Source organism: Bos indicus x Bos taurus, chromosome 28 (assembly GCF_003369695.1).
Source record: "Bos indicus x Bos taurus breed Angus x Brahman F1 hybrid chromosome 28, Bos_hybrid_MaternalHap_v2.0, whole genome shotgun sequence".
In the NCBI taxonomy this organism is placed as follows: Eukaryota; Metazoa; Chordata; class Mammalia; order Artiodactyla; family Bovidae; genus Bos; species Bos indicus x Bos taurus.
The window spans coordinates 29,041,491-29,068,211 of NC_040103.1; the positions used below are offsets into that span (position 1 = coordinate 29,041,491).

At 35.4% G+C, this 26,721-nt stretch overlaps 1 protein-coding gene and 1 pseudogene across 6 annotated transcripts in view; one reads left to right on the top strand and one right to left on the bottom strand.

Annotated features, from left to right (window-relative positions):
- Window positions 1-477: 477 nt before the first annotated feature.
- Window positions 478-26,721, bottom strand: part of P4HA1 (prolyl 4-hydroxylase subunit alpha 1) — a 100,294-nt gene continuing 74,050 nt past the window's right edge. For all 6 annotated transcript variants that reach the window (XM_027531076.1, XM_027531077.1, XM_027531071.1 and 3 more), the window contains 6 exons: window positions 17,216-17,315; window positions 9,578-9,631; window positions 7,097-7,162; window positions 3,627-3,695; window positions 3,038-3,134; window positions 478-1,573 (listed from right to left, as the gene is read on the bottom strand). In XM_027531076.1, the coding sequence (XP_027386877.1) occupies window positions 1,503-1,573; window positions 3,038-3,134; window positions 3,627-3,695; window positions 7,097-7,162; window positions 9,578-9,631; window positions 17,216-17,315 (457 nt within the window). In that variant the 3' untranslated portion in view covers window positions 478-1,502. The remainder of the gene's footprint in view (window positions 1,574-3,037; window positions 3,135-3,626; window positions 3,696-7,096; window positions 7,163-9,577; window positions 9,632-17,215; window positions 17,316-26,721) is intronic.
- On the top strand, window positions 3,816-4,312 carry LOC113885179 (annotated as a pseudogene).

The following is a 26,721-nucleotide window of genomic DNA, read 5'->3' on the forward strand; positions in this document are numbered from 1 at the left end:
CAGGTGGAAGAAAGAAACTTCAGTTAACTTTTTACCAATGGTTTTTGAATACCCTGTTTCTCAGAGAATTAACCAAATTCCTATTTGAATACTGTGTGAAGGATAAAGAACCCTTTTATGAACTAGGATTCACCATAAGAAATGTAAAGGTTAACTTAAAGGGTCAAATAACATACTTCCTTAGGTTCAGAGCTTTCTACTACCACACCATATAGCTGAATAAAATAAAGTCTTGTATAACATTATTGTAAAAATTCCATAACCATAGTATTAAAGATCAGAGCTCCCTTTGAAGGCAACGTATTTGATTAAATATCTGAAGGCTTAGAGATCCTACATTTTCTACCACAACAATGAGACTTCAGAATGAACAAACATCGAGAATAAATCTAGGTCCTAAATATAAAGAAATAACCTGTTATTGCAATAGCATACATTCACATTCAAATATGAAAAATACCACACAGAAAACAGAAACATTTTTAAAAAAAGGTTTAAGATCATAAATAGGTTATTGTCACAACACATTTCAGAATTGAAGAAACAAACATTTTGACTGTTTAGGAAAAACTTTTTTTTTTTTTTTTATCAATTCCCTCATCATTGAAAGAACTTGTACATTTTAAAATTTCCAGTCTCCTAAGGCACAATATTTATTTAATCTGAATGCCAACATCATCATCCCCCGCTGTCTATAGCTGGAACAAGAGGCAAGGAATTAGCACTAAGGAAAACAACAAAAATTCCTGGACAAAATCATGAGTCATTTAAGAAAAAGCAGAAACAGACTAAGTCATGATCATTTCTGTTAAGAAGGCCAAAACTTTTTAATGTAGGACCTTCTGTTAAATTTTTTTAAAATCAAAGTATTTTAACTCAAATTTAATTCACCACAGAGGAGCTATGAAAGGAACAGATTGGTAAAAAATAAAGAATACTTTAGAAAGGACTTGGGAGAAGAAAAAATCTACTTAGTAAACATAGGGGCAAACGTTAAACTGAACCGAGTTTAGAGGGCTAATTTATTCCTAGTCGTCAGGCAGATCCAGAAGAAAGTTAAGACTAGGTAAACACAGTACCTAGGTATACACTATAAGGCATCTGTTCCTTAATCAGATGGACCATTTTAGTCCACCACCCACCAACAGAGATATACTGAAATATTATAATCAGATGCTTGACTTTTTTTTCCCCAACTAAAAAAAAATTTTTTTAATATAAAGGTAAAAGTTCCTCATTTTTAACCCTGTCTTTTTGTCCTCTGTGATGCCAACTGAACTTTAAGGTTTTTTATATGTACAATGTGGTGATTTAGTGTTACTTTTAAAAGAAAAAAAAAACAAACCCCACAAAGTTAGTGATTGTCCACAGATGAAACATGGGATGAGGTTCATGACTGAATCAATCACGGAGTGTTAGTCAATTGTAAACTCTTGAAAGTTAAGACTGGGAATTGTGTGTATCAGACACATTAGAGTACAACAGGAGAGAAAGTTCATTTGTCATTCCAATTCTGACAAGGTGCATGGTCTTCGAAATTCCTGTCCACGTTCATGGAGCCATTTATTGGATACTGTGAAAGAACAAAATATATTAATGTATCCTGCTATCTAACTAGTACTGAATTAACTTCTGAGATAAAGCTCTATAATGAAGTTTCAACATGGGTTAAAAAATTCAAGACCAAAACCAGACAAAGATGCATGCTACTGAGGCTTTCAAGAACTTCACTAAATGATGGAGACACAGATTTTTTATGTATGTACATTTGAGAATCTGTAAATGTACATTTCTTAAAGTTTCTAATGTAGGTATGTGTTAGTCGCCCAGTCATGTCTGACTCTTTGCGACACCATAAACTGTAGCCCACCAGGTCCCGCTGTCCATGGAATTCTTCAGACAAGAATACTGGAGTGGATTGCCATTTCCTTCTCCAGAGGATATTCCTGACCCAGGGACCAAACCCTGGGTCTCCTGCATTGCAGGCAGATTCTTTACCATCTGAGCTACCAGGGAAGCGATGTAGGTAGGTATATACAGAACAAAACACTGTTTTACCTGCTCACAAAATACAACTTCTAATACAAAGACATTTAAAAGATGAATATAAAGTCTCCACGTTAAAGGAGCAACTCTATGATTAATCTCTATTATGTGCTCATTAAGTTTCCTGTGTTTCAAGATACTGTTTAATACACCCCAAAAGGAATTAATTTCCTTCTTCCCCTATATTATAGAACATGGCATCGACATGTATAAAATATCTAAACTAACACTTACTAATTCCTTACTAACTCTTAACTAGTCTGTTACCTTTCTTAACCTGTGTAGCCAATCTTTCATTCATTAAACCCTGTCATTTTTCCTTCTTTGATCTCTTCAATCTGTTCACTGCTCTCCAAATCTTCTGCAGCTGTCTTAGTCCAGCCTTTTATCATCACCCACGCAGACAACAGGAAACAGCCTTCTAAACTCATCTCTCCTGTGCTAGCCTCTCTTTATTCTAGTCCAGTGGTTCACAAATATAAACATCATTTCTCTTAAATCTTAGAAGTGTGGCCAAGTGACACATACTAAAATAGTTATGGGGTTAAATGAATCTTTATTAAAATAATCTTACCCATTTCTATTCCCTTTTTTTAACTTGGCCAGTTCTATACTTGCATGACCCTTGAGAGTACCTCTCCAGCCTCATACGAGTCCTGGCCCTGGTCCCTAACATGCTTGGAAAACAACTGCTTATCTTCAAGACCAAACAGAAAAATTAAAACTTCAAAGAAGCCTCCCTAAATGTAAGTAGTTACGGTCTTCTGTTTACATCTTTGTATTATTATATACTACATTATATTTTACCCACTAATGTGTCTGAGACAACTATGAATCCCGAGAGAGGAAGATATTGTCTAACTCAACTTTGACTCATATAGTGTTTCTCAGAGTAACAAGTGGAAATAGTGTTTAAAATGTCATAAAAAATAATTCCAAAATAAGAGACCAAAATCATAAATTCTATTCAGAGAGTACAGGAAATATTTACCCCATTTGTTTCCAACCAGCACTGGACAGGCTGCATGCCGTGTACTATAATCTCCTTCTCCACTGGCAAACAGATTATACCAGAAAACAGCAGTTCCCTGAGGAGAACAAAACAAAATTATCCCCAAATAAAGTATCAGGTTATCACTTTTACAGTAATTAAATTTTCCTGTTTTATGGAAATAATTCCCCATGGCAGCACTATATCTTCCTCTAATAGAATTCTGAAAGTATGACATAACTTACAAAATTTTGGCAATGACACGAAAACATTAACATCAGAGTTGCTTAACAAAGAAGTGCATTTGCCAAAGCTAACACATCTTATAAATAGCAAGCATCATATGGAACCCATTTTAAAAGTGAAAACTTCTAAATACTAATCCCTGGTTGTTCATACTTCTGGGTACCCATGGTAAATTGTACAAAAAAAAAAAGTAAAGATTTTCCTATAGATAATGTATTCCTTAAGTATATTATCTTTTAAAATGTTATTTATTTTTATAGATAAATAACTATAGGTATCTCTCTTCCTGAGAGGAAAAAAATACAGAGAAATACCCCCAGCTAAAATGACAAATCCAGCTTACCTTTTTGGGCCAAACACTAGCTCCTACTTCAGGAAAAACAGTGGCTCCTCCTGCTAACACATCACTCATCTAATAAGAGATGACAGAGTATTGTCAAAAGTGCTGGTGGAGTAAAATTAAACATGCCCCTTTCGAGGCCCATGCGTGTCTCCCGCGGCTTCCCATCTCACCCCTGGCCCCTCAGGCTAATTCACCAAAACGACCAACTCAAAGGGCAAGAGGAGGGCGCCCACTGTGTGTTCTCTAGGCCTTTCAGAAAACATGGAGTTGTTCCTTTGGCCACATACATGCGAATCTACAAGAAGGGTGATATTATAGATATCAAGGGAATGGGTACTGTTCAAAAAGGAATGCCCCACAAATGTTACCATGGCAAAACTGGGAGAGTCTACAATGTTACCCAGCATGCTGTTGGCATCACTGTAAACAAACAAGATTCTTGCCAAAAGAATTAATGTGCCAAGCTAGATTCCTGAAATGTGTGAAGGAAAATGATCAGAAAAAGAAGGAAACTAAAGATAAAGGGACTTGAGTTCAGCTCAAGTACCAGCCTGTTCCACCCAGAGAAGCACACTTCATGAGGACCAATGGAAAGGAACCCAAATTGTTGGAGCCCATTCCCTATGAATTCATGGCCTGATGGGTATAAAAATAAAGATCTAGACTGTACAAATGTTTCTCTTAATTGAGTAGAGGTGTTGTGTCCAAATTCAGTGGTGATGTGTTTTCAAATTTACTGTTTTTTCTTCCTGAAAGATGTAACAGTTTGTTGTTCAGTATGCTCCATTGGTTAATGAACTGCCAGATATTAAAAAAAGAAAAAAATTAAACATGCTACTGTGAGATAGCTATGATACTGAATACTAGAATGAGAATACCTGGACTTCTAATTACATAGATGGGTTGGTGCATGCTGGTCAGTTTTTAAAAAACAAGATGCCATTTGGGTTTACATACATATATAAAAGCAAAGGAAAGATAAAGTCAGCAAGGGAGATTGGAAAAGAATTTGGGAGATAGCTATTTCTTTTATAGCCAGAGGTAAAAAGAGAGGATTTAAAACTGACACGTTAGGGAACATAAGGGTATAAATATGTATTATATAGCACTAGAATATCACCTCCATAGGGGTAGGAATTTTCACCTGTTTTATTGCTGAGCTTCAGTGTCTAAAATGGTACCTCAAAATAGTAGGTATTCAATAAATATTTAAATAAATGAATTCAAACAAAATAAGAGAAAAGTAACAAACTACAACCAGTTTTGTCATTTCTCATGTAGGGTATCAACACATGGCAACTAAAAATTAGAAAATTAAGAGATTGATAAAGGTAAACCAGAATAAAAACACAAATCTTCCAAATAAATTGAAGAAGTACATGCACAAAATGAGGCAAAGGAAACACAGATCATAGAGTGAAGATTTTTTTTCAAAAAAATGAAGTATAATATAGTGTAACATCAAGCAAAAATCCATCTATATGCTATAATCAGTGATATATAGGCAAATGCTGTACCAAGCCACCAGGGAAGCTGTACCAAAGAAAACAGAGTCTGACCTTAATATTAAACAGCTTAAAGTGAGTGATATAAAGAAGTGTATTTTACTGTGATACATGTATAATCAGTATCAAAGACCTGATCGCTCTTAAGCAATGAAAAGTTAACTTTGGAGAAATTTAAACTTTGTGCTATGGGGCCATCTGGGAAGAGCATTCAAATAGTGGGGAAAAAAAATGAAAACTAATTAATAAAAATGCTATATTTAACTAAAGGGGGACCTAATTAATATATAGTCTAATAATTACAAATAATCTAACATTTATGAATACTGGACCAATTAATACAGCATCATGTATGCCTGCGTTTATGAAACAAATATAGCCAAAAGCAAATGCTTAATGGCTCTTAAATAGCTGAAAAGATGCTCAACCTCTCTAATAAGAGAAATGCAAATTAAAACCACAATAACTGCTAATCTGATGAAGTAAATGTACAGATCAAAAGTCTGACAAGCATCACACTTAAAGATGGTATATAAATCAGTACAAGTCTACAGATCTCACCTCTAGAAAATATACAAAGACTTCACAACACGAATTTTTGCATAATGTTATCAGCTTCTCCCCTGGTTTTCCCTCTCTCATTCTTAATTTATCTTATACATCTTAAATCCTTTTTTTTTTATGGTGTCTTAGATCCTTCTACAAACCAGATGGAGTTGTGAGAGGGATGAGGAGAGCAATCAGGAGAGTGACAAGGTAGGCTGGATACAGGGAAAGAGGTCTGTTAAAAAAAAGGGGGGGGGTAGGGAAAGAAGAATGATCCAAAAAAAAACTGGGCGAAAGACAAACAGAAGGGAGCAGGGAGCAAGGAAGAAAGAAACCAGATGGAGTAGGGATACACAGATCTGGTAGGGAGTGAAATAAAATAGGTAACAAAAAGATTCAATTTCATATAAATCAAAGGAGGATAGGGGATGGAAACAACAATGAAATAAGCAAAACTAAGTCAATATAAAATACATCTTTTAAAGTTAATGAAGGTTACAACACTGTAGGAGACTGTACTTGCTAAATCTAATATACCCCAATATGGACTGTCCCATGTGTTCTTTTTACATGACAGGGACATGCTGCTTGAGTGGCAGAATCCGTGTCTATGTTCCTTCCCTCTTGAAGCATGGCAGACATCTATAATGGCCTCAATTAATAAAATAGAGCAGAAGTGATATTATTTGACTTTGGAGCATGGCTAAAAAAATGTCATGTACTGCCTTTTGTGGGAGGATACTTGCTCTTAGAATCCAGTCACCATGCTGTGAGGAAGCCCAGGCCAAAAGTCAGTATTTTGGTCAGCTTTAATCTCAATCTTCAAGGTGACCCCAAGTGCCAGCCATCATGAGACATTCAGAGCAAGAACCATGAATAAAGCCCACTCTCACCACCATGAAAGGTAAAAATCAAATTATTAATTTAAACCTTTCAGTTTTGGCATGATCTGTTATGCAGCAACAGATAACTGGGGCAAATATTATATGATCAAAGCTTGGTTCTTTCTATCTGTATCAATAGATAAACAATTTTTAAAAAGATCATACTGTTTTGAAACTAATGAACAATGTGAGAACGGTTACCCTTAAGGAAAGGGCTTCTAGGGTGCTGTAATGTACTATTTCTTGGTCTGAGTGCCGAATACACTAGATATGTTCACTTTGTGAAAATTTATCAAGTTAATACCTATGATTTGTACACTTTTCTGATACGATCATTTTAACTTTCTTCCTCAGACTGTAGTAAGTACAATCTGAAAAAGTGATAAATGAAAAAAAAATCTTAACCCTCTTTACTCAGTTGTAAGAAACATTCAACTAAGATGTTAAGAGCTAACCAAAGCAAACATCTAAACACATTAAAACAAGTCATGTGATCAAATCCCAACTCAAAATGAAAATTTTAGCTATAACTTACATAAAACAGCCATGTAGCAATTCTATTTCCTGTCCCCAGCTCTTTGAAAGCATCTGGCTCATCTTTCTGTGAATAAAATACAATTCCGTGATGTAAAATTCAGTAATTCAAGTTCTCCACAGGCAACTAAACATCAGTAACATGCTGAACAGTAAGCTAAAAATAGCCCCTAAAGGTTCCTTTGTAATATCCAGTGCACTACATACAAAAGGCTCTCAAGTATTTGTTGACTGTTGATTCAAGCAGTACACTGAATACTTTTGATAAGACCACTGGGGGGCGGAAATTAGTCTATACAATGAAAACCAATATCTACTATCCACAGATTGTTTTAAAAATTAACAACTATAGTTTTAGCTTCCAAACAAGCAAGACATAAGAGACCTTCAGCCCCATTCATTAAATCAATTCTCTGTGGGTAAAAAAAATAACTTTGAGATTTACTTTGAACTCATGATCTATTCAAATATTCACACTGCTACTATTCCTGTCTTTTGACTGTCAGCACTTTAATCTGGCTAGAGAATTTACATCTGGCTATTTAAAGCTAATTAAAATACAGAATAGTCTCTTGGCATTTTCTAAAAAAAAAAAAAAGTATTTTATTTTTCATACAGAAATTTATACACATTCCTTTGTCATATCCTCAATATGTCCCTTAATATCCTTCAAAGGATGAACGACTAAACTGGTATTTCCATACCACAAGAAACTACTCAGCAATAAAGAGAAACACCCTATCAATATGCTCTGCAAAAACATGGATGAATCTCAAGGGAATTATGCTGAGTGAAAAGAAACCATCTTAAAAGGATGCATGCTGTATATAACATTTATGAAATAACAATTATCATAAAGAACAGATTAATGATTACCAGCAGTTAGGGATAGCAGAAGGGTATGTGGAGCGACAGAGTAGTATACAGGGAGTCTGACGTGATGGTGCAGTTATGTACCCTGACCTGTGCTGGTAGTTACACAAAGCTACACGTGTAATAGAACTATACACATATATACACAAGAGCCAGTATAACTGGTGAAACATGAATAAGCTCTGTTGCTTGTGCCAATTTTCTGGTTTTAATAATGAACTATAGTTATGCAAGATGTTAACACTGAAGGGTGCATGGGATCTTCCTGTACATTTTTGGGGGGAAACTTCCTAGGAGTCTAATTATTTCAAAATACAAATCTAAGAAAAAAAGTTTAGTTACATTAATGTCAGAACTTAAACTGTAGTCTTTCACATCATCCAAGATCCTAAGACATTTTTCAGTAATTGAAAATAGAAGGAAAATAGACTAAAAATATATTCTTTGCTAGCCTATACAGAAAATATCTAGGATTTTAGGATTAAGTCAGTCAAGGAATATAACATAATATATTAACAGACTATGTTTTTTTTCCAAAGAATATACTCTTATTTAAAAATGGTAATAGATCAAGAAGTTTATTAGAATACCTGGCACATGTCTTAGAATTCATGTAATTATAATAAAGCTTAAATTAAGATTTGGTAATGACATAATTTATAGCTCAATATGTTAAAATTACTTTTATTTAAAAGGTTAAATACTTAACCAAGAGTACTTGGGCAAGGATGGGTTTTTAACAAACTGCTTTAATATTATTTTTCCTCCAGTCTCCACATCTATTTTTTTTTCCAAAATGTATTCCTGTAACTCCTGCAGATTTACTGGCCAATTCACTACAGCTGTCTCTAATGTTTAATCCACTAAATTTAAGATTTCAAAAAATTTTTCAACCTGAAGATTCTATTTCAGTTAAATCATTGAGAATTTAAAAATAAAATATAAGACAAAAATGAATAAAGTATTGTATAGTTATTTTATATTCTATATCTGATCACTGAGGTATCAACACCCTGGGGCATCTATAGCTGTTGGCAGGCCTATGCTTTCAAACTGCCCAAAGAAGCTCCCCATAATACATCTTACGCAAGCCAGGATGCAAAAGGAAACTCCTGAAGTGTCCTGACTCAAAGCAGATGATTTTCTAGGCCATCCTTTCTTTCTCTGAAGGTGTATGCCTTTAGAGATTTAGGTTTTATGCAGGGATCTCAGGTCAGTAGCATTTATACAGGCCCTCTCATACAGCCGTTAATCTCCAAAGCTCTACATTCCTGGAGGTATACGCCTTCAGCCTCAGCCTTTTTGCTTCCTTTTAACTCTCTAATTTTAGTCTCTAGATTTTCTTTGTTCAGTTTGCCTTTGAGAACTTCCTTTACTTTCCCCAAAGCTCAGTGATGCATTTAAAAGTATCCTAAATTCTTTTCCATGTCTCTAGTTGTTTCTTACTGCTAAAATGTATAGAGCATCTATCCCACCATGCTTCCACAAATGAGCTACAAACCTCTTCCAAAATAAGCTATGAATTTATAATACTAAAATGACAGAATTAACATGTCATGCCTAAGCTTCAGTGGAACTCCTACATTCTCCATTTTTTTTGTTTACTTACCCGTGCAAAATCAAAATGGGGTTCATACTGTCCTCCAACTCCATAATTTGCTACCTGCATGAGAAACAAGGCATGAATAAAAGAACTATCAAGATTACTATTCAAAAAAATCTGAGTCCCATTTTGATCTCTCATATATCACAGTTAGGTACTTCTAAATAAATGAGAAGCAAAGCATTTTTTTTTTAATTAGAGTTTCTAAGAAATCAAGGATGAAAAACTAAGAGCTGTTAAACGCTATTTTAGAATCTTAATTAATATGCTTTTCTTTAGCAAATGTTTGGAGCACATGATTTTCCTAATACATAACAAACTTTGATTTTTAGAATTAGTTTTATAAAATTAGAATTTCACAATTTTTATTATTGTCAGTAAACACTTTCCTTGAGAATTTAAATCAAGATTCATGTTTACCAAAGCCCAAAATACTGGAAAATTCCCAATCTACTTTAATGAAATCCCCTTTGGATATGTATTTTTTCCCTACTTAAGTAAAAAAAGAGAAGAAGTTAACACCAATTTAATTATTCCTGTTGGAAGGCCCTGACAACTTCATCTGGATGTGACAAATGTCCCAGTGAGAAGCAACAAAAGAAAGTAAGAAAAATATTTGGTCTGAGTTCATGGTCCAGATTTCTTAGTTAAAATACAGCATATGTAACTTTGGATACAATCAGTTTTCTTGTTTGTAAAATAAAGATAATGTTAACTACCTCTTTTCACCCCAATATGACAAAATGCTAACAAAATTAAAGGAAAATGTGAGCTAAAGAGCACTGTTGATAAAATGAGTACATAATGCTACATAATGCTTCATAATGCTAAAGAGCATTGTTGATAAAATGAGTACATAGTTACAACTTTGCTCACAGCAAAGTCCAAGTCTTATGTAAATTATTATTACTGTGGATAATTTACTTCTTATGTTGTAGATATCTTGGTTTGGATCAGACTATTCAGTCAGAAATATCAAGTAGCCTGAAAGAGCCTGTGATGGTTAGGCAGGTAAGAATAAATACAAATTAGGAAAGAAAAGACACATCATAGCTTTCATTTTTTTAATAATCAAATGAGTACCAAGGAAGTTGTAGATGACCATGGAGTAAATGATAACTTACTTAGGCAAACTTAAATATAGGCAGTCCTGTTTTGCACAGTTCTAAAATGCATACATCACAGATATCATGGTTTAACTAACCATTAACACCAGACCCCCAACAGCACAGTGGACATTTCAGTTACCATGTTACATTAACTGTGAGTAATTATATACAATACCACAGTAATTACTATATATAGTAGCAAATATTGCTACTAGCTCTTCAGTCCACAAATTACTACATAAATAACAGCTACACAACATGACCAATGACCAACCACTTCTTTAAAGTATCAATGATTGGCCACTGCATATCTGTTATTCAGTTCTTGTACAGACAGAAAAGCATACGCCTTATTCTCCAGTAAAAATCTATGTGATGTTTTGCAATAATAGACAATTAGAAGAAATTGTCCAACAAAGGTAACTGCAGCAGAGAAATGGAAAGCAATAATGCTGTAACTGAAATTGAAATCAAACTGAAATGGACTCGGTTCTGGGACAAGATGAGAAAAGATGAGTAGGACCTGAGCTCACCTCTCTCATGATGTGACTGATAAGGGATTAATCTCCAAAATACACAAACAGCTCACACAGCTCAGTATCAAAAAACAAACCCTAACAAAAAATGGGCAGATGATCTAAACAGATGTTTCTCCAAAGAAGACATACAGATGACCAAAAAGCACATGAAAAAAAAAAAGCTCAACATCACTAATTATTAGAGAAATGCAAATCAAAACTATGACGTATCACCTCACAAGGGTCAGAATGACCATCATCAAAAAGTCTAGAAACAAAAAATGCTGGAGAGGGTGTGCAGAAAGGAGACCCTTCCTACACTGCTGGCGGGGATGTAGACTGACAGAGCCACTACAGAGAAGAGTATGGAGGTTCCTTAAAAAAATGGAAAACAGAGCTTCATGTAATTCAGCAATCCCACTCCTGGGCATATATCCAGAGAAAACCGTAATTCTAAAAGACACATGCACCCAGATGTTCTCTGCAGCACTATTTGCAACAGCTAACACCTTTAGGAAGCAACCTAAATGTCCACTGACAGAGGAATAGACAAGGATGTGGAATATACTTATCAACAGACTGTTGCTTAGCCATAAAAAGGAACGAAATAATTCCATTTGCAACAACATAGAGATTGTTATACTAAGTGAAGTAAGTCAGAGAAAGACAAATATCATTTGATCACTTATATGTGGAATCTAAAAAAATGATACAAATGAACTTACAAAACAAAAACCAGACTCAGAGAACAAGCTTATGGTTGGGGGTGGGGGAAAGACTAACGGAAAGGGACAGATAGGGAGTTTGGGATGGACATAAACACACCGCTATATTCAAAATGGATAACCAACAAGGACCAAGATGGGAGGGGAGCTTGGGGGAGAGTGTGTGTGTGCACGTGCTTAGCTGTGTCTGACTCTTTGTGACCCCATGGACTGTAGCCCACCAGGCTCTTTTGTCCATGGAATTTTCCAAGAAAGAATACTGGAATGGGTTGTCATTTCCTACTCTAGGGGATCCTCCCAACCCAGGAACTGAACCCACATCTCCTGCACAGGCAGGCAGATTCTTTACCACTGTGCCATCCTGGGGAGAAGGGATACATGTATATGTATGGCTGAGTCCCTTCACTGTTCACCTAAAACTATCACAACATTGTTAATCAGCTATACTCCAATACAAACTACAAAATTAAAAAAAAAACAAAAACACAAAAAAACAGACTTATGGTTACGAAAGCAGAAAGGTAGCTGCTGCTGAGTCACTTCAGTCATGTCCGACTCTGTGCGACCCCATAGACGGCAGCCCACCAGGCTCCCCCAACCCTGGGATTCTCCAGGCAAGAACACTGGAGTGGGTTGCCATTTCCTTCTCCAATGCATGAAAGTGAAAAGTGAAAGGGAAGTCGCTCAGTCGTGTCCGACCCTCAGCGATAACACAAGGAACTCTACTCAATACTCTGTAATAATCTATAGGGGAAAAGAATCTGAAAAAAAAAATACATATATACAGATATGTATAACTAAATCACTTTGTGGTATGCCTGAAACTAACACAACATTGTAAATCAACTATACTTCAGTATTAAAAAGAAAACTCATGCTGATCCCCCCACAAATCAAACTAAAATGGAGATGAAGAATAAAAGACTGACAAGGAAAATGTTTCCAACTTTTGCTGTTTGAGAAACTCTAGATATGCAGTCAGAGGAATCTGGTGAAGGTCAGAGGAATTTTGTTGGCGATGAACTTATTAACATAAAGAAAGTGATCATGATGAAAAGAATGAAGATATCTTAGAGGAAGTGACTCTGGAAAAAAATCATCAATAAAAGATCTCTCAGAGATATTTAACAACATTAAAAGCAGAAAGGATAAAACACTAAAAGCTGAACCAAACTTAGAAGCAGGACAATTTACCAAGAAAGAGAAAAGATGCTCACTCTGTATCATAAGTTTCACAATGAGAAGAAAGGAAATCACTGTTGATAAGTGCTTAAAGAAGTGAAGTGAAGTTGCTCAGTCGTGTCCAACTCTTTGTAACCCTGTGGACTGTAGCCCACTAGGCTCCCCTGTCCATGGGATTATCCAGGCAAGAACACTGGAGTGGGTTGCCATTTCCTTCTCCAGGGGATCTTCCCAACCCAGGGATCAAACCCAGGTCTCCCGCATTACAGGCAGATGCTTTAACCCCTGAGCCACCAGGAAAGCCCCTAGAGAAGTACTTACAAAGATTTAAAACACTGTAATCCTCAATATCTCTAATATTTTAAATTACTGAGACAATTCAATAGTGAAGACTAGTTTTCAACAAATGATGCTGGGACAATTGCCTATATAACCACATGAAAAGAATGAAGTTGGGCTCTATCTTATATCATATATAAAAATGACTCAAGATGGATCAAAGACCTGAATGTAAGAAATAAAACCATGAAAATTATAGGAAAAAACCACAGGTGTAAATCTTTATGTCCTTGGATTAGGCAATGGTTTCTTAAGACACCTTAAGTAAAAGCAACCAAAAAAAAAAAAAAAAAAGACTATCAGACTTCATAGAAATTAAAGATTTTTGCTAAAGGACACCATCAAGAAAGTGAAAGACATCCCAGAGAACGGGAGAAAATATTTGCAAATCATATACTTAATATGGGTCCAGTATTCAGAACATAAGAACAACACTTATAACTCAATAAAAGACAACCCCATTAAAAAAAACAGGCAAAGGATTTGAATAGAAATTACTTTCATAGATATAAAAATAACTAATAAGTTCATGAAAAGATACTCAACATCATTAGCAATCAGTTCCGTTCAGTTACTCAATTGTGTCCAACTCTTTGAGACCCATGAACCCCAGCACGCCAGGCCTCCCTGTTCAGCACCAACTCCCAGCGTTTACCCAAACTCATGTCCACTGAGTCGGTGATGCCGTCCAATCATCTCATCCTCTGTCGTCCCCTTCTCCTCCTGCCCTCAATCTTTCCCAGCATCAGGATCTTTTCCAATGAGTCAGTTCTTCGCAGCAGGTGGCCAAAGTATTGGAGTTTCAGCTTCAACATCAGTCCTTCCAATGAACACCCAGGACTGATCTCCTTTAGGATGGACTGGTTGGATCTCTTTGCAGTCCAAGGGACTCTCAAGAGTCTTCTCCAACACCACAGTTCAAAAGCATCAATTCTTCGGCACTCAGCCTTCTTCACAGTCCAACTCTCACATCCATACATGACCACTGGAAAAACCATAGCCTTGACTAGACAGATCTTTTTGGCAAAGTAATGTCTCTGCTTTTTAATATGAGGTCTAGGTTGGTCATGACTTTCCTTCCAAGGAGTAAGCATCTTTTAATTTCATGGCTGCAATCACCATCTGCAGTGATTTTGGAGCCCAAAAAAATAAAGTAAGCCACTGTTTCCTCATCTATTTGCCAAGAAGTGATGGGACCAGATGCCATGATCTTCATTTTCTGAATGTTGAGCTTTAAGCCAACGTTTTCACTCTTTAGTTCCTCTTCACTTTCTGCCATAAGGGTGGTGTCATCTGCATATCTGAGGTTACTGATATTTCTCCTGGCAATCTTGATTCCAGCTTGTGATTCTTCCAGCCCAGCATTTCTCATGATGTACTCTGCATATAAGTTAAATAAGCAAGGTGACAATATACAGCATAGACGTACTCCTTTTCCTATTTGGAACCAGTCTGTTGTTTCGTGTCCAGTTCTAACTGTTGCTTCCTGACCTGCATACAGGTTTCTCAAGAGGCAGGTCAAGTTGTCTGGTATTCCCATCTCTTTCAGAATTTTCCACAATTTATTGTGATCCACACAGTCAAAGGCTTTGCCATAGTCAATAAAGCAGAAATAGATGTTTTTCTGGAACTCTCTTGCTTTTTTGATGATCCAGTGGATGTTGGCAATTTTATTTCTGCCTTTTCTAAAACCAGCTTGAACATCTGGAAGTTCATGGTTCACATATTGCTGAAGCCTGGCTTGGAGAATTTTGAGCATTACTTTACTAGCATGTAAGATGAGTGCAATTGTGCGGTAGTTTGAACATTCTTTGGCATTGCCTTTGGGATTGGAATGAAAACTGCCCTTTTCCAGTCCTGTGGCCACTGCTGAGTTTTCCAAATTTGCTAGCATATTGAGGACGGCACTTTTACAGCATCATCTTTTAAGATTTCAAATAGCTCAACTGGAATTCCATCACCTCCAATAGCTTTGTTTGTAGTGATGCTTCCTTGACTTCGCATTCCAGGATGTCTGGCTCTAGGTGAGTGATCACACCATCATGATCATCTGGTTCATGAAGATCTTTTTTGCACAGTTCTTCTGTGTATTCTTGCCACCTCTTCTTAATATCTTCTGCTTCTGTTAGGTCCATACCTTTCCTGTCCTTTATCGAGCCCATCTTTGCATGAAATGTTCCCTTGGTATCTCTAATTTTCTTGAAGTGATCTCTAGTCTTTCCCATTCTATTGTTTTCCTCTATTTCTTTGCATTGATCATTGAGGAAGGCTTTCTTATCTCTCCTTGCTAGTCTTTGGAACTCTGCATTCAGATGCTTATATCTTTCCTTTTCTCCTTTGGTTTTTGCTTCTCTTCTTTTCAGAGCTATTTGTAAGGCCTCCTCAGACAGCCATTTTGCTTTTTGCATTTCTTTTTCTTGGGGATGGTCTTGATCCCTGTCTCCTGTACAATGTCACGAACCTCCATCCATAGTTCATCAGGCACTCTATCAGATCTAGTCCCTTAAATCTATTTCTCACTTCCACTGTATAATCATAAGGGATTTGATTTAGGTCATACCTGAATGGTCTAGTGGTTTTCCAGGGAAATGCAAATAAAAACCATATGAAATAGCATTTCATACATATTAGAATAAGCTTAATTTAAAAAAATGGGCAAGAACAGGTGTTGGCAAAGATGAGACAAAAATGGAACCCTGTACATTGCCAGTGGAATCGTAAAATCACTTGGCCATTTGGGAAAACAGTTTGTCAGCTCCTTAAATATTAAAGATAACACATGAACCAGCACACTTCCTTTAATAGATATATACCCAAGAGGAATTTAAATGTTATCTGTTCAAAAATTTGTAGACCAATGTTCATAGCATTAGTCATAATATCCAAAGAGTGGAAACAAATGTTCTTCAACTAATAAATAAAATGTGGTATATCCAATGCTATGCTATGCTATGCTAAGTCGCCAATAAGAGAGTACTATTCAGACATGAAAAAGCATGAAGTGCTGATTCATGCTACAACACATATACAGCTTAAAAACATTGTTAAGTAAAATAACCCAAATATATCAAGCCACATATTGTATTACTCCATTTATATGAAATATCTAGAATAGGCAAATTCATAGAAAGTAGAGAAGCAGTCGCCAGGGGCACTAGAGCAGGGGAATGGACAGTGATTACTTAAATGGGGTTTCTTTCGGTGTGATGAAAATAGTGGTGATGATGTACAACCATGTGAATACTAAAATCAGGGTAAATTTTATGGTATATGAATTGAAAACAGAAAGAAAAAATTATTTATGAAAAACAGTGTATTAATAAATATTAGTATTACATATTTTTCATTTCCTTAGAAATTTATACTCAACAGTAAGAGTTTTTAATGTTTTGAGAAAAAATCTTAAAGGTCCCAGAACAATTTCAAGTTTTCCCACTGATTATTAAGATCAGTGTACATGGTTTCAGCCTATATATGCACTTTTACAGTCACAAAGTATGCAAATTGAATACTGTCTGTACAGTGACAGAAAAATCTCATCTGAAGCATCTTTTTAAAAAAATTTTTTTAACTTTTTATTTTGTATTGGAGTATAGCCAATTAATAGTGTTGTGATAATTTGAGATGGATAGCAAAGGGACTCAGCCATGCATATACATGTATCCATTCTCCCCCAAACTCCCCTCCCATCCAGGCTGCCACATAACATTGAGGAGAGTTCTCTATGTGAAGCATCTTTTGAAGAAGTTTAAGAATAATGTGATTACCTACCTGTAATTCCTCTGCTGTGGAGACATCTAGTCCTGTCAGATCTTGGATTCTCATATTAATTCGTGACACCACAGGGTTTTCATAGCCAGACAGCCAGGCACTAAAAACATGAAGAAAATACTAGTTTTATTGATTAAGTTTCAATACATGAAGGCCATTTTAAAAGCCATAATATACAGCCATAATATTATGGCTTTATCTATAATCATTTAGTTGATTTGCTTCTTTGATACGATTTTTACTGATGTTAAAGGACGTTACATTCAACAGTTCGAGGTTGGAAAGGGAAAAAATTAATATCATTTATTACAGAGTTTTCATGAAAACAGGTGGGTTAATGTAAGAAGGCTATAAAGGGCTATCTACACGGAGAATTTCTTGTTAATTTTGAAAAATATATATATATGAAACAAATATATACATCAAACTGAAAACAACTGTTCCTTCTAGGTAAGGTATAGGAACTGGCCAGGGTGGAGATTAGGGATTTTAGCTTGATTTATATAATGCTAATATTTCATAAGGAAAAGAATTCATGTACTGATTGTATAAATAAAAAAGTTTTTAAAAGATACCCAACACACACAGTAGGATGGCTGTAATCAAAAAGATGGACAATAACAAGTGTTGGTGATGACGTGAAGTCACCAGAAGCCTCATATATTGCTGGTAGGAAGGGAAACTAGTGCAGTCACTCTGGAAAACACTTTGGCAATTCCTCAAATTGTTAAACATAGAGTGACCTAGTAATTCCATGCCTAGGTATGTGTATCCAAGAGAAATTAAAATGTGTGTTCATACCAAAACTTGTGCATAAATGTTCACAGTAGCATTGTTAATAGCCAAAAAGTGCAAATAATCCAAATGTCCATCAACTGATGGACAGATACATAAAATGTGATATATCCATAAGATGGATTATTGTGTCATGAAAAGGAAGTACTGATACATGCCACAACACGGATGAACCTTGAAATCATTATGTTAAAGATAAATCAGATACAAAAGGTTACACATTATGATTCTATTTACATGAAATGTCCAGGTAAATCGATAGACAGTAGATTAGTGGTTGCCATTGAAGGGGGAATTAAGGAACGGTTGCTAATGGATACAGGATTTCCTTTTGGGTGGTGAAAATGTTCTGGAATTAGATAATGGTGATGACTGCACAGCTAAAAAGACTGAAAACCACTGAACTGCATACTTTAAAGGATGAATTTTATGGTATGGAAACTATAGTTCAAATTCAACTCTCTCCTTTATGTATGCTTTTTCCCAGTCTAATAGACTTTTTCTTTCTTCGCTCCTCTCACCAAGCTACGGTCCATCATTTCTACAGCATCAGCAATTTTTTTTAGTAGTGCCATGGCTGCAAGACCTTAGTTTCCCAAAAAGGGATTGAACCCATGCCACCTGCAATGGAAGCGTGGCATCCATTGGACCACCAGGGAAGTCCTTCAACAGCATTCTTGATAAAAGCCTAAATTCAACTCTCTGGCAAAAATTCTGAATGAATTTCTTTTCTCCAAGCTTATACCTGTATTACCAAATTCTACTGGAGAAAATAATGAAATAAGGCAAATACATTCCACTAAAAATTCATGAACACTAACTCTAAGTGGGCCTTACCCTCTCCTTTATTCTATATGCCAGCCCACCCATGACTCCCCCTTCACACAGTGGACAACATATCTCCTACTTAGAAGACAAAACAGAAACCATTCAATCTATTCCTGATACACAGTTCATTCTAGTTCATTCCAGTTCCAAGAGGAGATTTCTCTCCATTATCTAAGGCCAATCCTCTGCCTTAGATTCTATTATCTCCTGCCATTTCAGGAATCATGAATCATTGATTAGCCCTTCTCTCTCTTACATAATCAACATCCATTCTCAATTAATTCCTCCCACAGCTTTTAATAGCACTTAAGACTTTCCCATTAAATAAGCAAAATTTTCAAATTCTTTCCCTCAATTCTTTCTCTCTCCAGCTACCAACTTCTTTCTCCTCCCTCTTCAAGTCAACCTTTTCACAGACTCCTCACTTCTCAATCCATTCCAATCTAGATTTAATCTCTATCACTCCATCGAAACTGCTCTTGCTAACATCACTCATAATCCTGCTGTTATTAAATCAAACAAGATTTTCTGATTTTTCTCACAGTTATTTGCTCTTTTAGTAACATTTCACAATGTTCATCCCTCTTGAAACTCTTCTCCTCACTCAAGCAATCTCCAGGTATTCCTTGCTTACTTAACTCTTTAGCCTGAAGTCTCCTGTTCTCAAGAACACCTTCACTTTTACCATTTTAGCAAATTATCACTTTCACTTTATAGTTTTAAAATTATAAAAGCTTGTTATAGTCAACATTATAATATGCCTGTTTATTTAACAAGACTATAACAAATGCTTGTTATAGTCAACAAATGGTTCTGGGACACAGGATAACCATGTGCAAAAGAAAAGATGAACCCCCTACCTCATTCACATTATAATAAAAAAAAAAACTAACTCAGAAGGGATTAGAGATCTAAATATAAGAGCTAAAACTACAAAGCTTTTTGGAAAAAAAACACGATGTATATCTCTGTGACCTTAGTCATTGTTTTAGCTATGACCTCAAAAGTACAAAGAACAACAACAAACAGGACATCATCAAAATAAGCAGTATTTCAAAAGACATGAACTTCAGAACAGCATTATTCATAATAGCCAAAAAGCAGAAATAACCCAAATATCTATCAAAAGATAGATAAAATGTGGCATATCTATACAAAAGGATATTGCTCAACCATACCCTGAAAACATGCTAAGCAAAAGAGGCCGGACACTAAAAGGTCACGTTTATGATTCCATTTACACAAAACATTCAGGATAGGCAAATCTATTAAAAACAGAGAGTAGATTAGTGGTCGCCAAGGGTTGGACAGGTAGGGGGTAAGGATTGGATAGTTATGGCTGAGGAGTGTAAAACTTCCTTTGGGGTAATGAAAATGTTCTAAAATTAATTGCGGTGATGGAGGCACAATTCTCTAACTATACTAAAAACCACTGACTTATACCCTTCAAATGGGTGAACCGTATGGTTTATAGTTCAATAAAGCTGTTTTGGGGGCACACCAAGCAGCTTGCAGGATCTTAGTTCTCCAACCAAGGGCTGAACCCATGCCTCCTGCATTGGAAGCTAGAAGTCTTAACCACTGGACTGCAAGGCAAGTCCCTCAATAAAGGTATTTTTAAAAGAAATACTTATTATAAAAATTTCAAAGAGTATAAAAGTACATCCCTTTCCTAGTCTCAAAACACTATTAACCAATAGATATATATCCTCTCAATAGCTTTTCCCTGTGTGTAAACAAACTTACTGAGAGAATTAAAAAAAAAAAAATCCACCCTTCAACCTTACACCTTAATATACACATATACTTTTTTCTCCCTAAAAATACTTCTGACATATTTCCTAGTTAATACACATAATGCTACCTCATTTTTAAAAAAATTATTGTGGTAAAAAATATACAACATAAAATTAACCATTTTAATCACTTTTAAGAGTGCAATTCAGGGGTGTTAAATACATTCACAAAGTTGCACAAGCATCACCACTCTCTATTTCCAAACCTTTTTCTCCATCCCACACTGAAATTCTGTATACTCTGAAACAACAATTTGCCATTTCCTTCTCCTCCCAGGCCTGGGTAACCTCTAGTCCACTTTTTCTCTGTATGAATTTGCCTATTCTAGATACCTTCTGTAAGTGGAGTCATATCATATTTGTCCTTTTATGCCTGGCTTATTTCACTTAGTATAATATCCTCAAAGTTCATCCATGTTATAGCATGTATCAGAATTTCAATCCTTCTAAAGGTTGAATACAGTCCATAATTTGTTTATACCACATTTTATTTATCCATTCATCCACAAATGGATGCTTGGATTGCCTCTACCTGTTGACTATCATGAATAAGGCTGTTATGAACATGGATGTACAAGTAATCGGTTTGAGACCTCTTTTCAATTTGGGGGGATATATACCTAGAAGTGGAATTTCTAGATCATATCATAATCCCATGTTCGACTTTGTGAGGAACTGCCAGCCTGTTTTCCACAGCAACTATACCACTTTACATTTCAATTTGTTACCTTTTTTAAATTACTGCTTTTTATTTTTAATATTAAAATATCTTTAATTCCAAGATGACCACAAAGGTCTATCAATAAAGCACTGGTTAAAAAAGGTTGTTTCTAATTTTTCTCTGTTACAAACAATATTGTAACAAACTTATGCATACCTTTTGCATACTTCTGCAAATATCTCTGTAGGATAATTTCCTAGATGTGGAAATACTACATGAGTTTTACATTTTGATAAATGATATCAAATTGCCCTCCAAAAATATTTGTGACTTATACTTCTATCAACTGTTTATGAGTACCCATTTCATAAAATCCTTGACAGTATAAATCTTTTTAATCTTTGCCAATCTTAGAGGCAAAAATATTTTAATTGTTTAAATTTTTTAAAAGTTTTAATTTGTACTTCTTGCTATATCATAAACTATCTTAATAGAAGGCTTAGAAATTAAGCCTTAGATGAGACACAGTCACTGATAACCACAGCTTTAAAAGAAACTGCTATAGTCACTGGAGAGGAAAATGAGTTCTACATAGGAGGTTATTTCACTTAATATGACTTTTATATGAAACCTCTCTAAAATATAGTAAGATTCTCCAAAGCTGGAGAACACATTTAAAACATTTTACTCATCCCATCCTTAAAAGTATTACTGCTAATCTGTCTTCAGGAACATTATTGTAGACTTATTGGATAGTTGAAATTAGCTGAGTTGTTTTAACACTACTAAAAATGACAAGACAATGATACTGTAATATGTTAACTGTCTGTTCTTTAGGATCTCGAAGTCTTACTCCTACATTAAATTAAATAATCAGATATCAATATTCTTCTAGTACTCAGTGCTTTAACTGAGTTAGAATGTTAAATTATAGCATTTACTGTAACCTGGAAAAAAAATCATTTGAAGAACATTCTCTATCTTTTGTACAATTATAATTGAAAACGTCAACTAAGTTATACAGTGTTTTTTCCACAAAACATAGTTTAGCGCTAGGAGAAAAACAGAAGTCTTTTTATGTGTCCTCTTTTTCCATTAGATAACCCAAAATATATTTCTTTTGGTCTTAATGACAGGAACCTGAGAGTTAAGTTGTACATGCAGAGTAACATTAACATTTTTTTCATTTCTAATGAGTTTCTGCTATAAAAAAAAGTTCATTATCCTTTTACTATATACTTTAAAAAATATCACTGGAATGCTTTATTTAAGTAAGAAGAAACAGTCTCACGTTGCATGACTATATTTCTAATACTAAGGAATGCATGCTCAAGTAAACAAACACCATCACTTTGGAGGTTTTTAAGTGAAAGTGCTCAGTCATGTCCAACTCTTTGAAACCCCAAGGACCGTACAGTTCGTGGAATTCTCCAGTCCACAATACTGGGGTGGGTAGCCTTTCCCTTCTCCGGGGGATCTTCCCAACCCAGGGATCAAACCCAGGTGTCCTGCACTGCAGGCAGATTCTTTACCCGCTGAACCACAAGGGAAGGTTAAGATTGTTACAAAACTGCCAAAAGAAAACATGATTAATGTAATCTGCATACCACTACGTGATTTTTTTGCAAAGGCAAAATATAATTCAGGGCACAAAGTGCCAGTTACAGAGGGCAAAACTTTCAATAACTCTTCCATAAGTGCTTCACAATTAACAAAGAAAGACTAATCATCTAGAGGTGGAATTTATCCAGTCCCTTTGGTTCTCTGTGGGACAATTATACAATAACACTATAGATCCATCTGGATCTATCCATTTATCTCAATCTGAGAAGGACTGTTCTAGCCAATAGAAGGGGATGTTGTTGTTACAAGCTATGCAAATTAAAAAAAAAATTTGGTATCACTCAAAGCTATTTACATTGGCCTCTAAACTAAAAATATTAATACATTTTTACACTCCATTTGCTCCTTTTTAACATGGGGTAAATTAAATCTTAAGCATAATAAAATATCATATTATAGGATATCTGTACTTCAAAGTAAAAAATGAAATCACTTCCAAGAAGTGATATTGATTCCACCAGAATTAAAGAAGCTTTCTCTACCACACTCAATAAACTGTTTATTTGCATATATTACTTTAACTGGACTTACAAACTCACGTAACTGTCTTCTCAGAGTATACGTCTGAATGTGTGTGTGCATATGTGTGCTCAGTCACTCAATTGTATCCAATTCTTGGTGACCCCACGGACTGTAGCTCACCAGGCTCCTCTGTGCATGAAATTTTCTAGGCGAGAATACTGGAGCGGGTTGCCATTTCCTTCTCCAGGGGATCTTCCCGACCCAGGGATCAAACCTGTGTCTCTTGTATCTCCTGCATTGACAAATGGATTCTTTTATCACTGCACCACCTATAACTGAATGATTACCTCTCAAAAACTAAAATTCCATTACTTTGATTTAGCCAAACTATTAGCTTCTCCAGTAACAAGCTGAAGTGGAGTGGTGGTAAAGAATCTGCCTGCCAATGCAGGAGACACAGGTTCAATCCCTGAGTTGGGAAGATCCCCTGGAGAAGGAAATGGCAACCCATTCCAGTATTCTTGCCTGGAAAATTTCATGGAGAGAGGAGCCTGATGGCTACAGTCCACGAGGTTGCAAAGAGTCAGACACAGTTGAGTGCACACACACACACAGTAAAATTTTAGTTTGTTTTTTTTTGTAATACTGGAAAGACAAAAAATGATTTGCCAAAAGTTCACAGGTAGTCAATAGAGTAAACATTTTGTTTTTTAAACAGTAATGGATTTCTACACATACTCTGCCCAAAGAAAATTCTATTTGCTAGAAGATGAACATATTCTTACTTCCACAGATGATGATACAATCACTTAGAAATGTCTCAGAATACAGGTATTTCAAATTCCCTTCTGACTCTTTCAAAATACAGATGTTCCCAGAGAAAAGGGGACCTCTTTAACTGACATCAGTACAAACAAACTTTTTCTGCTATTTTTGCATTGGAGATGCCTTCTTCAGAGGTATAAAATATGAAAGTGAAGTCACTCAGTCGTGTCTGACTCTTTGCGACCCCATGGACTGTAGCCTACCAGGCTCCTCGGTCCATGGGATTTTCCAGACATGAATATTGGAGTGGGTTGCCATTTCCTTCTCCAGCAATAAAATATGAAGGAAACATAAAACACTCATTTATTTCACTTGTGAAATCTCCAAATTTCAGATTCACAGTGATGGGTAGAAAATGTCTCAATAGATATTAAATTTTCAAAATAGCAAAAACTTTTTATTTGTTAAAATATGAAATGTATTGGACATTTCAAGGAGCAAATTCCTTCCTTAACTGTTTAGACCTCTCACATAAAGATTTTATTTTTTAAAGGACTGATGAAAATTTTTCCTTTAGAGTAAAAATGAGAACCACTGTGCTATGGAATTCTTTTTTTACTAGGTTGTTTTGAACACAAACACACACTCACACTGCATTCTTTGCCAAGTCTGCATGAATTTACTGTGGTGTTATTCAGTCTTTCAATGTGTCTAATGTTACTGGCCAAGTATCTTCTACTGTTAATATAATATAAAGTATGGCTGTGCCTTTCTCAAACATCCAGAGCTATGAAATTATAGTATTTTCAAAAATAAGCTCAAAATGTTTAGAAATATTTAGCTCCAAAGAGGGGAAAAAAAGGTTTGGATCACCTTTCCAAAAGTAATTTGACTTTTGTAAGAGTCCAGTGGCTCTGTGGGCTGAATATTTTGTTCAAAAGTCCACTGTATATATAGAAAATTTCCAAAAATGACTTTAAAAACACTAAGTTCATAAAATTTTGTTTTAAATGCTTCCTAAAAACATCAAAATCTGGAGAATTTAGATACTTACTAGTTTTATGACAGTTAAAAAAAAAAGCCTAAAACCATGTAATAGTCTCTGATAAAACATATAATGGATTTAGTTATCTTTTTAAAAATAGATGAGTTCATTTTTTAGACATGAAAAGGTTCTATAAATGGAAATTTAGCTTACTTAACTACAAATCAGGGTTAATTATTATACAATGCACAGAAGCATTACAATCATGGTTTAACATGTCTATCCAAATTATTTACTGTAAATCCTTACCTTGTATTAGTGTTAACAAACATCAAAATCACACTGCAGGAATGTGATTAGGGGTAAGGGGATAGCTAGCAGTATAGGACAGACAGTTAGTATACCAGAATACATGTGTGGGGATGCTGAAGGCTAATACATAACACAAAGCTTTGCCTTAAAAAAGTAATTAAGAAAACAAATCAATGCATTCTGTATAGTCTTTATAGCACTTCTGCTATGACTTACAGAGAAATGCTATTTTTTGTTTGACTGCCTCCTAAATTAGTTGTTAAAAATCTATATACTCCTTTGCAGTTTTTAGCTGACAAATGAAAATTTTCATCCCAAGAGTTTGAAAAAATTTAATTCTTTCATACTGAAAACAGTGGTAATTTCTGAAAAATGATTATTTTTTAATTTATCCAGTGGACTCTAAATACCATGATGATTTTATGCCCATCACCATCCACTTAAGAAAATACATGAATGAAGCACTTTTTAAATGCCTGAAAATTTTACATCAGTCTTCCCTTTTTTTCCTTGAACATGCATTTTCATTCCATTCCTACCTTAAAACAGTGGTTCTAACAGGGGTAGAGAGGTAGAATTCCCAGGGATGGTGGTGGAAATTTTGCCTACCAGGGGACATGTGACAATGTCTGAAGATATTTTTTATTGTCACAGGTGCTGGCACTCAGCGGGCACTAGAGATACTACTAAATATCCTACAAGCCTCAGGTCAGTCAACAAACAACAATCATCTGATCCAAAATGTCAATAGTGCTGAGCCTGAGAAGCCCTCTCCAAGAGGGATATATTTTTATGATTTAAAGTCTTTTATTCATCACATTATACTTCGCCACAACAAAATATTTACGTAAACTGATAAAAATATAAATTTCTTATAACATAAAGGCCTAACTGTTCAAAAACAAAAAAAACATGTCTCCTAGAATGGGTTATTACAATGCTTTCGAATTGTGGTGCTGGAGAAGATTCTTGAGAGTCCCTTGGACAGCAAGGAAGTCAAATCAGTCAATCCTAAAGGAAATCAACCCTGAACATTCACTGGAAGCTGAAGCTCCAACACTCTGGCCACCTAATGTGAACAGACAACTCATTGGAAAAGACCCTGATGCTGGGAAAGATTTGAGGCCAAGAAGAAAAGGGGGTGGCAGAGGATGAGACCGTGAGATAGCATCACTGACTCAATGGATATGAATTCGAGCAAACTCTGGGAGATTGTGAAGAACAGGGGAGCCTGACATGCTGCAGTCCATGGGGTTCCAGAGAGTTGGACATGATTTAG